Consider the following 18,168-nt stretch of genomic DNA (forward strand, 5'->3'; position numbering starts at 1 on the left):
CAGCGTGACGACATTTCGCTACTTCGCCGGGCGCTGGCGTAAATTCGCTAGTGAAGTGGACCTACTCTAGCGCTACTTCGCACCCTTACGCCAGGCAAAGTTGCGCTATGGCGAAGGGACGTAACTACGCTAATTCACTAACTTGCGGATTTTCATGAACGTTAACTCTTGCGCCAGACTTTACTTCGCCAGCTCAGACCAGGCGAAGTGCAATAGAGTAGATAGGGCTTGCCCTACATTTACATATGGCACCTAAACTATACAGTGGGCACATGTATAGGGCAAAATAACAACTCTATTTTATTTTATGAAGCTTTCCCAGGCTTGTGTAGTGTAATGTATTTGGTCCTACACATACGTCCATTGTACTTTAACTTGGCACCGTATGCAAATTAGGCATCGCTAGCGTAACTTCGCTTTGCTTGACGAATTAACGCTAGCGCAACTTCGCTACCGTTCGCCTCCCTGAGCGCAACTTCGCATTTTAGTGAATTTGCGTAGCGCTGGCGAAACTACGCCTGGCAAAGTGCGGCGGAGTGTGGCGAAGCTTTCGCCGGCGCAACTTCGGATTTTAGTGAATTTGCCCCATAGACTCCATTTTATCCAAATAATCCAAATTTTAAAAAATGATTTCCTTTTTCTATGTAATAATAAAACAGTACCTTGCATTTGATCCAAACTAAGATATAATGATTCCTTATTGGAAGCAAACCCATCATATTGGGTTTATTTAACGTTTACATGATTTACTAGTAGAGATTTACTATGTATGGAGATCCAAATTTACGGAAAGATCCCTTATCTGGAAAACCCCAGTTGCCGAGCATTCTGGATAACAGGTCTCATACCTGTACTACCATAGAATGACTAAATAATTGCAGGTTTATGTTCTGCTTGGAATGATGAAGGTTGCATTTGGATTTTACTTAAAACAGCTCTTGATTTTATCAGAGACAACAGCTGCTCCTGGGAAGAAAGAGTTTAACAAACAATAGATCAGTGTGACAATTTTTTCTTAGTAAGGAAACAGAATCAATGCTTACCATTAAACTTTTAAATTTCCTATTTTCTGCAATGTGGAAAAAGCCATCTCTCGTTAATATCTTGATGTGCTTGACTTCGTTGTTGTACCTGCGGGCAATGCAAAACTTCTGAATATAAATTTGCTTTTAATCAGCAGAGGATCAATAATTACCTGAGGCCAGGGCCCAAAACAAGAGTAAGAGATTCATTGCACTAGCAGAATGTATATCCTGTCCACAATAGGTCTGACAACTCATTAACGGGATATATTTAGTAGGATGCAAGAAAAACGCACTGTGTTCGAAAAGATCAAACTACAAGATCATATTTAAATCCAGTTTGGTCTTCTTTAATATGGTTCCAGATGATTACCCTATAAAATATACTATATATAAATATAGTGTTGGGATATTTTCTAAAAACAAGGTTGTTGGAGAAAACTGAAAGAAAACAGACATTGTTGCAGTAAAAACACCAAGAACATGATTGATCTAAGACATATGGATGATAAATGAGGCAAGCAGCAGAAAAAATGTTCCAGAAAGGTGCCTTGTGCTACCAATCTGCAATAGTGCTAAATCAGAATGCTAAATGAGCCATCTACAACCTGTGGCTCTTTTGGCTGCTGCTGAAACACAAATTCCAGAACCCTCTAACAATAACTGAATTCTTTAATGGCAGGTTTGCCACGGGTTTCAGATACTTCCTGGCAATTGCATATTTATGGACTGAAGGAGAAACTGTTCTTTCATCCAAATCACCCAACTCAACTAATAAACTAATGTAGATATACAGTAGAAGCTTTTGGTGTACACACTGAACTAATGGATGGAGGAAACAACCAGTTTCTCTCCAGTGGTTCCTACGAGTACCACCCCAAATTGTTCCTGCTTCTTTTGATGTACTTACTTTTTTATTACTGCATTCATAATAAACTTTATTAGTAATAACAACCCTAAGGTGGACATAAATGCCCAGATATAGTCAGCAGTTTGGCCCATTTCAACCTAGCTTAATGTATAGTACATATATAGGGGAACTCTTCTGCAACCTGACTTGCCTAGCTTGAAAATTTAATTTTAGGTGCTGATGCACCCTCTTGGTGGGTGGATGGTGTGCCAGGAAATAAGGAAGTGAGACAAACAAGCCCTCTCTTTCTGCCAGATTCAGAATGGCATTTGGCCATACCCATGGATAGTCACATCACACAATATCTGTCCATTTGTTTAGATACCTGACAGGATGGCGCTTATAAGGCTACTCAGGACCGCCATTAGAAATCACGGGCCCTGTACAACAAAATGTATGGATCCCCCTGGGCCCCGCCCATCCAGGCCCCACCCCAGATCCTGCCCACTCCACACCACAGTTAAAAGACCACACTGACATCAGCGCTAAAAAGGTAACCCCCCACACACAAGTTATAAAAAGCTATTGATGGTCAGGGCCCCCTTATAAGTAAAAAAAAAAAAAAACTGTGGTGCCAGGGCCCTCCATAAAAGTTTTTTTAAAAAAATTGGTGGTCAGGGCCCTCCTAAAAGTTAAAAAAAAATAATTGGTGACCGGGGCCCCCTATAAGTTAAAAAAAAAAAACATTGGTGTCAGGTACTCCATACATTTTTTTTTACAAAAACATTGGTGCCAGGGCCCCCCCCACAAGTTAAAAAATTTGGGGCCCCAAAGAATTTTTTTTTTTTTTTAAAAAAAAAAAAAACCTTGGCACCAGGGCCCCTTTACAAGTTAAAAAAAAATTGGGGCCCCATAAAAAATTTTTTTAAAAGAATTGGCAGGGGCCTATAGAGTATTAAACAAAAACATTGGTGGCCATGGGATTAAAAAACAAAACAAAAAACCCCACATTGGTGTCAGTAGAATTGAACTCATGGCTTCAGGACTTCAATTATAGCTGTTTTCGTGACATTGGGTCTTTTCGCCGCTTCAGGGCTTCAGTGTAGGCTCCTTTCGTGACTTTGTTTCTTTTCACCGCTTCAGGACTTCAGTGTCTGCTCCTTTCATGACTTTGGGTGGTCTTTCCGCAGCTTCAGGACTTCATCTGTTTGGCATTTCCACATTCGGCTGTTCGGGACTTCGATTGAGCGGCACCGCTTTGGAGCTGTCAAGGGGGGCCCGTCTCTTCGAAAAGTGCAGCCCTGCCGGGCCCCCCTTTAGGCCCGGGCCCGGGACACTTGTCCCCCCTGTCCCCCCCTGATGGCGGCCCTGTGGCTACTGTTATCTTTGGTCCACAGGATGTAGACAGCTGCTATATCCCTACAATCTCATTTGTCGTCCAAGAGCTTCAAATTCAAACTTTAAAGCTCTTGAAGAATATAAATTACCAAGTGAGTTAATTATACAACAGGACATTGCCCTAAATTGTTTAGAAGGTTATCAAGTGAATGGCAAACCAGCTGCTTTAAGCTTTATCTGATAAAAGTGGGGCGGGAATACAGATGTAATGTGACATCCCTGCTGTAGTGTAATATCTGCAGCTTTAAGTGTAAATTGGCATGGGGGATAAAAAACATCTATTTTCCGGTCTATGACTGCATTCATTAGTTTTACACTCATTAGAAACTTGCTTGAAGGCAATATAAGAAACAAACATATCTGCACTGCTGCTAGTGCATAGCTCATTATTGTCTGAACCTATCAAATATGTGTGGTTGTGTACAGGAGGTAGAAAACACAACACCATACATCTCACAAGAAAATGATTGAGTAGTGTGGTATAACTTTAAGAGAATGCACATGAGATTAAATATATTATTAATCATGGAGCAATCAGCTATGTGGATTTCAACAAAACATGTGATCGTTTTTAATGCCTCATGTCCCAACTGCATATAAATAATTACACATTAGGCTCTGGGCTTCCCTTTGTCCTAATGCAAAAATCACTTCTGTCCATTTTACTTTTATGCATGCCTGATTATACTTCTAGTGGCATACTACATCATTCTGTAAGATAGAAAGCCTATTGTTCTTTAAGGACACATAAGTGGTTCCTCACCATGCCACAGACCTCAGAAAATACCTTTGCATTGCAGATTATGGGAATCACAGAGTCCTGAACAATCAAATTGCATGATCGAGAGAAAATGCAGAACTGCTATCTAGCTACTGGCTACTCAGCCTCCTTCAGCATCTGTGAGAGCTCTCATAATCATTAAAATTCTTACACTGTACTGGTACACCAATTGCAAAATGTATGTATATTAAAAATCACGGAGGACAGAAATAACTGAAGGCAGTTCTCTTTGCCTTACGGACACAGAGACAGTAAGATACTTTGGCATAAGTTACTACATACTAGAAGGAAAGTATTTGTTCCAGACATGCAAAACAAATAATTGTATCTAAATGCTGTCATTGATGCACTATGTGAACTAAGCAAAGAAAACTGACTTTAACTTGTACCTTCAATATATTTATTTTTTCTTTTGTTTGTGGGAAATTTAAAATTCAATAAAAAATAACTTGGCAAAAAAATCACCATATAATATCACTTTGAGAGGCACATTTATTAAAGGTCGAATTTCAAATTCATGAGTCTTTAAAAACTCCCATGAACTGTATAAGTAACACTATGAAACATTTATATGGATAATATGAAACACATAGGGCCTTATTTATTGAGCAGCGTGCACTCAGTACAACATTTTCCAAGTCTTTTACATTTAATAATTAAATTTCCTCCCTGGAAGGAATCCTGAAATGTTATCATCACAAGCCTTTTTTGCCACATGTATTGGGGAGTCAGGATTTGGCTGGTAAGCACATCATGAGTAATATTGCATAGTCCCCACAGAACAGAACAGTGTTCATCCACTCAAAGAAGTCAAACACGTTTTAATAAACTGATTATTGTCAGTCAGGTAGATGTTGCTAAATGGAACCTGCTGGAAAACCTTTAGGATTCCCAGTTTGATATGCCATCAATTATTCCCACAGAACATTTTTCAGTCCAGTTTAGCAATTTTAGAAAATGCCTTATTTCTGCATACTCTGCTAGATAACAGCGATCACATGTGTATACACAGAAAGAAGTGCTACACAATCATTCTCACCGCTCTTTGCAGCTTCAGGTGCCGACTGTGACTCTGTCTGCCCAGGTCAAATCCAATCTCCCAAAACATATTCCAGTAACACTCTGGTTCAGTGAAAATATAATTTATTTGTGCGACAAGTGAATAATTTGGTCCAGCCCTTTATCAAGCTGAAGCTTGAAGCTTGATAAAGGGCTGGTTATGCCCGAAACGTTGCTTCACTTGTCATACAAATAAATTATATTTTCACTGAAACGGAGTGCTGCTGGAATATTTTTTGGGAGAGTGATCACATGTGTGCTATTCATGCAGTCAGTTACATATTCCACACATACACTGTAAGCAAACAGAAAAAGACAGTAACATCTACTTTTCATGACTCACTTGATACTGATTGCATACTCCCCACTCTCCTTTGTCCTATGCCGAATGAGGTAGGTACTGTTCTCTCTGCTGGTTAGTTCACTCTCCGCCTGCACCCTTTCCATATCTCCTGCATACCTATGGGAATGAAGAGGTAGAGCTTTGTATTTTCTGAAATGTTACTGCCACTGTACTTGCTGTAAACCAAGCCACCATACGAATCAGATGCAAAAACAAAAAGTTTATTTTAAGAACAGGTCATAGCTAGGATACAATACCTACAGGGAGCAATGTGGTAACCTATCACTGCCCCAGAGCCCAATTGCAGTAGAGGACCAATTTTGGATCCCCCCATCCCCTGCAAAATTGTGTCCAGTGGTCACATATAAGGTTACTGGATGAAAACAGACACCAAATACTTGACAGACGAACATGGCATGCCACCAATATCAAACATTAAGCAAATTATACTAGATGTCTTAGAGCAGTGATCCCTAACCAATAGCTCGTAAGTAACATGTTGCTCACCAACCCCCTGGATATTGCTCCCAGTGGCCTCAAAGCAGGTGCTTATTTTTGAATTCCTGGCTTAGGGACAAGTTTTGGTTGCATAAAAAACATGTGTATTGCCAAATAGAGCCTCCCATAGGCTGACAGTGAACATAGGGGCTACCAAATAGCCAATCACAGCCCTTATTTGTCACCCCAGAGACTTTTTTGTGTTGCTCCCCAACTCTTTTAACATCTGAATGTTGCACACGGGTAAAAAAAAGTTGGAGATCCCTGTCCTAGAGGAACTTGTGGAGCAGCGGATATAAATAAAGCAGCATGCACCCTAACCAAAATACTTTTCTTCTATGTCAGAAAAACTATACTTATGCACTGCGTCGGGAGAAAGAGACCCTCAGTCAAAAAATGGAAATGACTAGTAAATACAATGTTAGCATTATACAAACTGACATATGAAAATAGAGGGTGTCCTGGTATCTCCCTTTGACATTTGATAAGTGTTGTTATAAGGTCACTGAAATATTTTGGTATATAGCTACTCACCAAGGCTGCCCAGAATAATCCACAGGCTTTGGAACCTGCAGTGGGGATTATAGAAAAATCAGGTTTGTAGTTAGAATGTTAACAGAACAATTACTATAAAGCTGTACTACATCCACTTCCTTTTCAGGAAATATGCTTTTCTGATTTACTGATAATAAGTACATTTCTCCAGAGTCTCTCATATAAACATTCAAACTTGATTTGTCAGTGCAACAAAAAAAAATACTTAGTAACTCTTAAAACTCAATAGTTTTCTGACTTTGGAATCAAATACATATTCCTTCTATGTGTTACAGATTCAAATATTAATGGGTGGATAGTCCATCATAAAGAATTAAAATTGCACTTACACATGGACAAGGCTTAACAGCATCACTTGGGAAAAAGCCAAGCTCCCCTGTGGCTATATTCCTACCCTATAAAAAAAAAAAAAAAAGAATAGAGAAGCTATTAGTCCATACTAACCCAATAGCAGTTTAACCACCAGAGAAAACGATACTTAACATGTTGATTAACCAAATACTTATGTAAATGTACATTTGTTTGTGCATAGGAATCAAAACAATGAGAATAGGTACAGTGATTGGAGAAATGGAAAATGGAAATGGAAAATGTTATAGAGCTACAGATAGATAGCCAGGTGGCAGGATAAACAATTATTGGGCAATCATAGGAATGGTAGGAGTAGTACTATGTTAGCTAGGTAAAATAAAGGGCTTGTGCAGGGTCACATTCCATATAGGAACAGAAAAGCTATTTTTTTTAATCTAGAGAACCTTTCAAATAGAAGAAAGTGATATCATTGCTGAGGGCTATTTACTATCAATGCTGTTAATACAATGTAACATTAGTGCAGATTTAGTAACTAGAGTGCTGATCTTGGTGGTGAGCAGGGTGGGCACAAAATCCTTAAGCAACAATATTCCATATGGCAGTTAAAATTAAATTATTTCCTTTGCAAGCAGCAGGTAGCTTAGATCTGGAAATGGGTCCTAAAACCAAGAGGAACGCACAATGAGCAAGGCAAGGCACTCTGAACGTATGTTAAACTGAGCCCCGGTAGAGTTAAAGATATGTATTAAACAAGGGCATGCTGCTGGTCCATGCCACAATATTTCAGAAACACTTTGACAGGTGAATCAGCTGGTATGCCAGGAAACAATGGATGTTTGAGTAGTTAAGAACTGTCTATTATTAAATTTTTGCTTATAATATATCACCTTTTCCTGTATTTTTGCATGAAATGTAAATGTTAGGGGTTAGGTCTGTCAAAAAATTGCAACAAGAGGAATTATATGGAGAGGAGTATAAAGAGAAAACCAAGGGTTATTTGTATCAGTGACAGGGACAAACACCAAAACAATGTGAAATATTAGAGGAGGTATAAGGAAAGATATCCTGAGCAACAGGAGAAGTTACTCCGATTGCCATTTTGAAATCAGGAAGAATTTTTTTCCCCCTCTGTGGCGAATTGGAGAGGCTTCAGATGAGGTTTTTTGCCTTCCTTTGGATCAACTGGCAGTTAGGCAGGTTATAAAAAAAGTTAAAAGGTTGAACTTGATGGACATGTGTCTTTTTTCAACCTAACTTACTATGTTACTATGTAAGTTATAGTTATACATAGAAATGAGAAGCATAATAGGAAGCAGATGAAGGACCATTGAGAAGACTTAGGGAGGTATTATAGAAATGATATGATACAGTATATGATAAATAAAATTAATTATAATCATACACCTGTAGTTTCTGTAGAATGGGCAAAGAGGACTGTTCATTTGGGATGATAATAGGGAGTACTGAATGAGCTGTTGGGAAAGTTGTGAGGAAAAAATGCTGAGAATTCTCATGTACTTTAGCCTTACCTGCCAGAATAAGATGTGCGGATCAGCTCTCAGGACTTCAATGGTATCTCCTATCTGCATACTGAGAGAGGGCCTGCTGTGTGCTGGTGGTGAGGGAAATCCACTGTAGTTTCTTATTACTTTCATCTTTGGCAAATCTGAACATCAAAGAGGGATACGAACAGAAATTTTTAAAAAAGAGGGAAAAAAATGAATCCTTTAAAAAAAAAAAAAATAGAAAATTAACAAAGTGCGATAAAATAATTTGTGGAAGTGTCATTTAAAGATAAGCTGCCAGATGGTGAATATTGACAGTGCTCACGAGATCTTACTGACTGTGTGGATGTGCTACTGTATTAGCATTAGAGGAACTATAATGATGTGACTCTTCCTGCCCCCATGAACAGGCTACATCAGAGGGTTGATTTATGAAAGTGTTCTTTTCCGTGAGCCTTGTGTGTTGAACATGCAGTGAATGATTTGAAATGTCAGATTTGAAATGCTCAAACTATATTTCAGTCATGATCAAGATCAACAACAATAACAATCTGGGGATTCTATTTCCTAGCTGCTTACATGATTAATTCAAATTCAAAAATGTATCCTTCATTGTTTGTTGTACCAGAATATCCAGTTATGGGTGTAAAGTTCAAATATAAAACACAAATGCTATATACTGTAGCTGCTACAGAAAAGAGACTATCATCATTTTAAAATCACCAACAGCTTAATCACCAACAGAGACCAAAAAGGAGTTCATTCTTCAGTGGGAAGCCTAGATAGTTTCCCCAAGAAGGCAACAAATGACATGGCAAGTAAGGTCGGTACCAAAGAGCTACTTGGCAACACCAATTTATTTCCTTCACAAAACTGCGCTAAAGTAAAATGTACAAATATTGATCTTTATTCAGTATTTCAAGATTTTACATTTTCCCATAACTGCATGAATTTCCCATAACTGTTCCTTGAAATTGGCCATTCCTACACCCCTTTATCACATTTCCATTACTCCCTAAGAGATGGTATTGGTACATAACAACAGCCCAAGTGAGGCATATGAGCATAGTTGAGAAATATGAACCTGTCGGACAAGGGCCACTATGGATAACCAAAGCGCATGTGCTGCATGAACGATTCACATTGCAGGAATGAACCACTGCAAAGCTGTCTTTAATACCAGCAGAGGCATATTAGTGTTTGGCATAGAGCATAATTCCAGCCTGTCACTCTCAGTAAATCCCTTTCAGATTAAAGGAGAATGAAAACCCAAAAATTAAAATGGCTGTAAACACTGTATATATTGATCTTACTGCACCAGCCTAAAGTAAGTATCCCTATGTTCCAGACCTACAAAGTTGTCACTGGAGCTCACCATCTTCGATAATGTAAGGAGTGTCAGTGACCCAGCACATGCTCAGTGAGCTTTGAGCTGCTGAAGCTAAGCAGAAAGGTTCATCTGTCAAAATCTGATGGTAGGGCTGACTATTAAATTCTGATGCCAATTGCACTGGTTTATGAGTTGCTATGTAAAGTAAATCTAAATTATTTACTCGGCCTTGTATTGTGATATTTAGGGGCAGATTTATCAAGTTGCAAAGTGAAAACAAGAATTTAAAAATTAAAATTTCGAGTTTATTTTAGTGTAATTCAACTAGGTAATAGTTAAAATTCGGTTCGAGTTTTTAAAAAGAATGCGATCCGAGTTTTTAAAATATATTCTAATTCTAATTTCGAAATGTATCATGTACTGGCCCTTTAAGAATTCAAATTTGACTATTCGTCGCTTTAAACCTGCCGAATTGCTGGTTTAGCCTTTGGGGAACGTCCTGGAATCAATTTGGAGTTGTTTGGTAGCATCCTGAAAATCAATTTTTTTCCTAAGAAAAAATTTGAATCAAATTCGATTCAAGTTTGCGGGTCGATCGCATTCACCCGTTTTTTTTTAAATAAAAAATGTAAAATCGACTTTATGCAAATTTATGGGAGTTTTTATATACTCCCATAAACTATAAATTCGACCCTTAATAAATCTGCCCCATATATTCTATATAAAATGTATTCTGTAAGTCGGCCCCTAAGATCAGTAAGTGACAGTAGCACAGAGCATGTGCAGTAAATCAGCAGAAAAAGAAGATGGGGAGCTACTGGTGGGTGTGGTGGATGGTACAGAAGCCCAAAACATAATGTAAAGCCTTTCAAGCCTACTTGTTCTTTTTAAGATTTCTCCTTTAAAAGGGATACTGTATGTACCTTTTCCTAAGCATTTTATAGCTTACATGTTCCGTGAGTTGATTTACACACACACAAACGCACGCATTTACAGTATATCTATGCCACATTCATAAAGCCTATGAAATAACCACATTCACAGGACTTTACCACGAAAATGTACTAAAACACAGAGGAAACATGCAGGAGTTCTATGTATGATAGATGAAAGAACTAATGAGGTGAATCATTTATTCTCAGAAAGAGCCACTTTGACTCTGATACTGGCCAGCGGCCTTATCATCAGTTACTTCTATTAATGAGTGATTGTTGGAGTCACGCAAATAGGGGTGCTATTAATCGCATCAGAAGATTATGCCACACCATGTAGCTATCTGTCAAAGCATGAGGGATAATTCTGCTAACCTGTCACGCTGCATTCAAAAGTGCTGGCCAACAGGGCTGCCAGAGGAACCACTTAGGGGCCCAGCAGCCAAGATTTAAACAATATCAAATATAATTACATGTATCTAGAAGTTCAGTGATACAGTATTTTAGAAAAGGCATTACTTTTACGTGTTACCAACCCCCTATCTAAACCCATAAAAAATGGAATTTATTTTGTGAAAGTAATTTCCTATTATTGATGATGCCAGGTTTGATTTGGAAGGATTCAAACAGTGAGAGCAAATTCATATTAGCTACATAATGATTTGCAGATGAAGTCACTAATTAGCAATGACAGAAAACACAGACGCTGAAAATTAATTTATGTAAAATTAGGAAACATTTAACACAATATATTAGAATCCCTACTGATGTGCATCCAAGCATCCCAATTATATGTGCAAATGTTGGCGTGCTGTATTCCGCGTGGTGTTAAATCTTGCACATTACAAAAAACACATGCCAGCTGCAATTTATAAATGGGAAGAGTGGAGGGTAAGGTACGGCAACTTCTGCCTGCAAATAAAAGGAACATTTCATGCTCTTCCTAAAATACCTCCCACGCTTTAAAACAGTGCACGATATTACTAAATGGGCAGCTTTAGGAGTCAAAACACTAGGAGACATTATTATAAAGTTGCATCTCTGTAGCTGAACGCTGGCGATGTTTCTATATCGCTAATTCGTTAGCATGAGCATTTCATAGCGAACTTTTGCTAGCATTCATTTTTGCCTAGTGAAACTTCGTTAGTACTCTTACAGTTAGTTCAATTTGATTAGGGCGGTTTTATAAAGGTCATATATATGTCTTTATTAGAGATGTTGGTGCAAATGCGTGAAGTGGCCACCTATTTTTACAAATGTCCAAGGAAGCAAAATAAAGACAAAATAGATCCTCTAATGCCCTAGACATTTGCCAACCCTAAAGCAAGTGTGACACAAAATTGTAATAGTTTTTTAGAACTTTTATGACTTTTCAGCATACAGGATATGATGTCACTGACATGATTGAGGAGGACGTAGCTTCAACTTATCACTTCACCTGGTCTAAGGTAGCAAAGGAAACTCTGGCGAAAGAGGTAACGTTCTGTAAAATTCGCACTTTACTGAATTTGTGAAGTAACGATGCGCCTTGTGATAGGATGTGGAACTGCGATAGCGATGGTCTCTTTCACTACTGAATTGTCCTCTAGACCTGTTAGTAAATTGGCAATGTCCCTGTGGATTGGATTTCTGGTGAATTTTTGCTTCACCTTTTAGTAAATCTGCCCCATGGAGAGATGCACTAGCTTCAGTACATCAACTCACTATCTCTAGTAGGGGCAGATACATACAGATCAAATTCCTTAATAGAGTTTATCTCACCCCATAAAGATTTGCTAGGATTTATCCTGGAGTCTTATCCAGTGTCCTAAATGTCAAAATGTCAAAAAGATTTTGGAGAGAGATACTTAATTATGCTGAAACCACCTTAGCACTCGCTAATATACTCTCACCCAGCCTATGTCTTCTGGGTATTATGGAAGCGCTACCACTAAGACCCCCGGCTAAATTATGCTATTTCCAACTGTTCTACTATGTAAAAAAGGCAATATTGCTAGACTGGAAATCCATGGGGCCATCTGCATTTATTTTTTGGAAAAAAATCATTAATAAATCTTTACCCAAGCAGAAACTGGTATTTCAGGCACGAGAATGCCCTGATAATTTTAAGCTATTTAGGGACCATGGCTGGAAGAGAATGCGTCACCCTAACTGAGCCCCAGAAACCAGACAGAATTGTATGACTGATAATCTTCCCCCAGCTCACTCTCCCCTACTTGTTTTTCTCTCCACTCTATCTTTTGCATCCTTCTTCTCTTAATTAAGGGGCTATTGCCCTCTGTATTGAATTTTTGATTTGAAATGCAAAGTAAAAACTTGTAAAAAAAAAAACTGCTTGGATGTGTTACAGGGATTTCTACAGCAGAAAGTAGCAGGATATGCTGAACACATTTGTGAATAATACAGACTAAATAAGATCTGTTTAAGCAGTACTCCTCTATTAAATGTTTAAATTAATGCAAATAGGTAGGGGATGGGGAAGTGGTAATAACTGGAGAAGAAGGGAAATTTTCATTTGGTTTGAAGAAGACACACTATTGGTTAAATTTGGTAACGCAATATCTGTGTCCACTGGAATTAATTTAACGCCAGTTTAGGTCAGTGTAATCCACTGCTCCACACCTATAGAATTATATGTAAAATTTGTTCTCTGAGTCTAATGAAATTAAGTTTTGTAAATGTATTCTGCCAAAGCAGTAGTGATAGTAGACCTTGGTCAGAAAACACAATTTAACCCAAATGCCGCAACCATAATACAGTATATGGTCAGGTGTGACCTATGCAATGACTTTCTGCTGTGGCTCAAAATGTAAAAATTTACAAAACTCTTTTAAAAAGCATTAATTGCTAAATTAATTGGTTCTTGATGTATGTGAAATTAAAATAAATAAATCTGTGTAAAAAAAAGTGGAAATTGAGAAGACTATTTTTAACCCTAGAAATTGTGTCAAATGGCACTTTTGCTCCAAATACATAAGTGTTTGTTGACAAAGTCTAACGTCCATAGGTTATGTACATAATACACAAAAGCCATGAATATCCTGTAAATTATATCCTTATAAACGGTGAGTTCTGATGTCATCAGTTATAAACGGTGAGTTCTGTCACATGACTCATTGAAATTTGTGTATTATAATTAATAAAGTACCCCCAGTTGCAAAATATGAGGATATTATAAGTTCCATGGCCTTCGGCCTCGTGTTTTTTTATGGTCATGAAACTCCTCGGTAACTTATAATATCCTTATATTTTACAAGAGGGGGTACTTTATTCACTATATTATGCATTTCATTCTTTCTTTTGGCCACTTAACTTTAAAAGTTACCTGAATGTGAAATCTTATTTTAAAAATATACAGAGGACTACCCTGAGTTATTTAGGTTCTGAGCTGGATCTACTAATATTCAGCAGATGATACTTACAGTATGCCCACCCAAACTGCTGCACTGCTGGCATCTACAGTCTCAAGGGGAAAGCACCTTTAGTTATCAGTCAGTAACAGTATTGATATTTGTATTATTTGTATGTATGGACAATTGTGTTGCCTCTGGCACCAGCGGGTGAACCAAAAATAAGAATAAAGTATGGATCTCAACAGTCACAGGTCTGCTTTACCATTGGACTGGACTGTAAGACCAGTGCAAAAGGTATATCATTTCTGACCTAATTCTTTGTTGGGCTTTAGTTCTCTTTAGTTCTTTAGTTAGTTATGGCTATGCCAAAGGTCTTCAAGCCAGCTTCATATTTAAACCAGGTTGCATTTATGTGTTAAATGAAAATTCCTGTACATTTCTTTCAGCGTAATTCTGAAAGCTTCATGGTGTTTTGCCTCATCTGCCTTGTTTGTCTTCAACTGGAATGTATTTGATGACAAGCATGCTATTCCACATTCCTCTACTAGTCCCAGGAAAGATCCTACATGTGATAAAAGGTGATAAAACTCTAAGATGTCCCTTTCCCTGTCAGTAGCATTCTTTCTGCTACTAGATTGTATAGAAAAAGATTTTAGTTCTGTTTATTAACTGCAGTATTTGTATTGATAAAAAAAAAACATGTACAGTAGATATGTCCTTGATACAAGATGGGGGTATGGGTTCTGCAGGAACTCTTGAACTGACTGTGAGTTTATACAGTTGCTTCATTTTCAATTAGTGAAATATAACCCATGTTTATAGCTATATTTAGGCATACAGAGAGTATAATTTGCAGCAGGATGTGGAATTAATTGTAATCTTTATAAAACAGTAAAGAATCTGTCATGAAAACAAATGTATGCCCTCTACTTCTTCCTTCCCCATTTTGTGATTTAAAAATATGATTAACTTGCCAATAATAAAATAATGCAATTCAGATTCTAAGCTGCAATGAGAGAAATAAACACTGCACTGACATCTATACGATATTTACAGATCCTCAGTCTGGCATATACACAGTTCTGAAGTGGAAGACTGATTTCTGGCTTTTAGACCAGTTGGCATTAAAGCATTCAGAACAGTCAAAACATTAACCAGCAAAAATTTAATTACCACATTTATCGTTTATGTGTACAAAAAAGTGCGGGGGTTTGGGGAAATACAAATTATGACTAATTAGTCACTTTAAAAAGCTGAACAACTGTGGTTTTGGAATAAACAAAGCATGTTTACAGAAGCAATAATTAGAGTTGAAATACAGGACACCTATGGGATATTAAGTGGTCCTTATTTAATTTCCCATCTGGTGCTACAAAAACTTGCATAATAAAGACTCAAAGGGGGAAATGTAATAACATTTGCAAAGTTCAAAGCTTTGCGAATAAAAATTTGCATGCTGCAATGTAATATTCTTCGTTAGGCTTTTATTGCATTGCGAACACCTGCTCTGGAGTTTCATTAAATATGCTGTCGCAAATAATAGTTTGCGATTGTGAAAATTTATTGCATACACTGCGCAAACTATACCGCTATCCTACGGTCACATGAGGGGCAAAGTGTTTGGAAAGGCAACATGTTTCACTTTGCGAACATTTCTTTCCATTGCAAATGAATTTGAACGATTTTTGCATTAGTGACCAATATAACATTCCCCCAAAAGAGCTTATTTTATAATACAATCCAAATGGTTACTCAGCTCAACAGGACAAAACCTGCATTAATGCAGAAATTTCTGTAAGAAAGATTTGTTTCCACTTGGTAGACACTTATACAGGAATGGGAAACCTGTTATCAAGAAAGCTTCAAATTACGAGAAGGCTGTTAAAGGAGAACTAAACTAAGCTCTAAAGTAGAGTTTTATCCCGTATGTGCAGTTTGGTATTGGTGCCTACTACGCATGTGACTGAAACACTGAAGTTTGCTGAAGGAAAACCATAGGATCTGAAGATACAGAAGATATTGCCCATGAGCTTCACTGCGCTACTCTGCATGAATATGCCAAGGGAGGGTAGGGGTGGGCCTTTTCGCTTAACTGGGGTTTAATTCTCTCTAATTTTTAAAAATTATTTTCTTTGTCTCTGTTATAATGAAATAGTACATTGTACTTGATGGTAACTAAGATATAATTAATCCATATTGGAAGTAAAACAATCATATTGGGTTTAATTAATGTGTAAATGATTTTTTAGAAGATAGGGAGATTCAATTACCAGAAAGATCCTTATCCAGGAAACCCCAAGTCCCAAGCATTCTTGATAATAGGTCCCATACCTGTAGTGTATTTGACTCCCATGCAATGAGTGAGGTCCAACTGATACTGTTGTCCAACTGGAGGGTGAAGGCCAGATGTGGGCCCTCTCATAGACTGCTAAAGGAGATGTTAAGTTGCCTTCCTATATGCATTTTTCATGTATACATTACTGAGAAGATCTGGTCAATGTTATATCAATGACATACCTAATCTCTCAATGCAGAGGGCCTGGCAGTGATCATAAAGAGCTGTTATTGGTTATGGGGAGGCTGAAGGTTCCTTTCTGCAGTAGCAGCCTATATACAGTATAAGCCTCCTGCTTAGAGAATTAAGACATTGGCCATATAGAGATCCTTGATTCCTAAGAATACTGTCTGAAGGAAAGTGGTTTCTAGTGTTTCACTTTTCATAAAGTCCAAGGACTCCATATAACCGAAATCCTGAATTTAGTATATGAGATATTACATATGTTACAGCCATGGGCGTCCGCAGAGGGGGGCAAGAGGGGGCAGTGCCCCCCCCTGGGACTGTGCACATAAGTTTCCACCTGTTCGTGCATTGGCCCCAGTTTACTGTGGTTTCTGTCGCGATCCCTCGAAGATTTTTCTTCTGTGCAGCAGAGTTTTCTTTTAGCTCCTTCCCTAGGTGCTCGCTCCCCCCTCCCTTGTCACGGTGCTGCCGGATCGTATTACTTCAGCTGTGACAGAGAGAGAGAGCAGCCAGGGAGCATCTGATTGGCCAGTAGCACAGATTGCAGCGCGGGAGAAAACGAAGGAAGGAAAGCCCTATCTATTGCAGTCTGCAGCCTTGTACTTGTGAGTTCTGGGGGTATTTATACAATTACTTGCCACTGTACCATCTGTTTGTGAGTTCTGGGGGTATTTATACATGTACTTGCCCCTGTGCCATCTGTTTGTGAGTTCTGGGGGTATTTATACATGTACTTGCCCCTGTGCCATCTGTTTGTTAGTTCTGGGGGTATTTATACATGTACTTGCCACTGTGCCATCTGTTTGTGAGTTCTAGGGGTATTTATACATGTACTTGCCACTGTACCATCTGTTTGTGAGTTCTGGGGGTATTTATACATGTACTTGCCCCTGTACCATCTGTTTGTGAGTTCTGGGGGTATTTATACATGTACTTGCCCCTGTGCCATCTGTTTGTGAGTTCTGGGGGTATTTATACATGTACGTGCCCCTGTGCCATCTGTTTGTGAGTTCTGGGTGTATTTATGCATGTACTTGCCCCTGTGCCATCTGTTTGTGAGTTCTGGGGGTATTTATGCATGTACTTGCCACTGTACCATCTGTTTGTGAGTTCTGGGGGTATTTATACATGAACTTGCCACTTTGCCATCTTTGTGTGAACTAGGCTTGCCACTTGTCAGACAACCGGTATTTTGAAGGATTGCCCGGGTCAAAACTTCCTGGATGGTTTTTCAAATTAGGGAAACTGTGCAGGATTCCCTTGATTGACCCGGCGATCGGCTGATCGCCGTGGCATAGCTCCACCCCCTGATGGCAGTGACACACCCACCTATCTCACAGGCCCGCCCACAGATGCCTCCTTGCCCCACCCTGGAAAATTTTCTGCGGACACCCATGGTTACAGCGTGTGAAAAATGTGGGCAAGAATTCTCTCCCGTAGTCAAATAATTACTTAAATGGGCACACAGGTCAACCCTTGAACTCTGAGTAAATGGATTCATGACATTTAGTTTAACATCAATTGCAATGAATTTGAGTAATGCCATGAAATCCTATCCAACTGTGATCTACATGTATAACAATCGCCATTTCAGAAATAAATGACCAATAGCATCAATATATCTGTGATATCTTAAATTAAAATGGAATTAGGACTAATTTTCTACAGATTTTTCAAATTGCACCATATCTCCATAGTCAGAAAATATG

General features: G+C 38.4%; 1 protein-coding gene across 2 annotated transcripts in view; it reads right to left on the reverse strand.

Moving 5' to 3' along the window:
• The window catches only part of vav3.L (vav guanine nucleotide exchange factor 3 L homeolog), a 126,408-nt gene that overhangs the window by 16,858 nt on the left and 91,382 nt on the right, over window positions 1–18,168 (reverse strand). For both annotated transcript variants that reach the window (XM_018258649.2, XM_041590584.1), the window contains exons 20-24: window positions 8,348–8,484; window positions 6,836–6,901; window positions 6,486–6,520; window positions 5,454–5,570; window positions 1,044–1,131 (exon numbers count right to left, since the gene is read on the reverse strand). In XM_018258649.2, the coding sequence (XP_018114138.1) occupies window positions 1,044–1,131; window positions 5,454–5,570; window positions 6,486–6,520; window positions 6,836–6,901; window positions 8,348–8,484 (443 nt within the window). The remainder of the gene's footprint in view (window positions 1–1,043; window positions 1,132–5,453; window positions 5,571–6,485; window positions 6,521–6,835; window positions 6,902–8,347; window positions 8,485–18,168) is intronic.

This window comes from Xenopus laevis, chromosome 4L, assembly GCF_017654675.1.
Source record: "Xenopus laevis strain J_2021 chromosome 4L, Xenopus_laevis_v10.1, whole genome shotgun sequence".
Lineage (NCBI taxonomy): Eukaryota > Metazoa > Chordata > Amphibia > Anura > Pipidae > Xenopus > Xenopus laevis.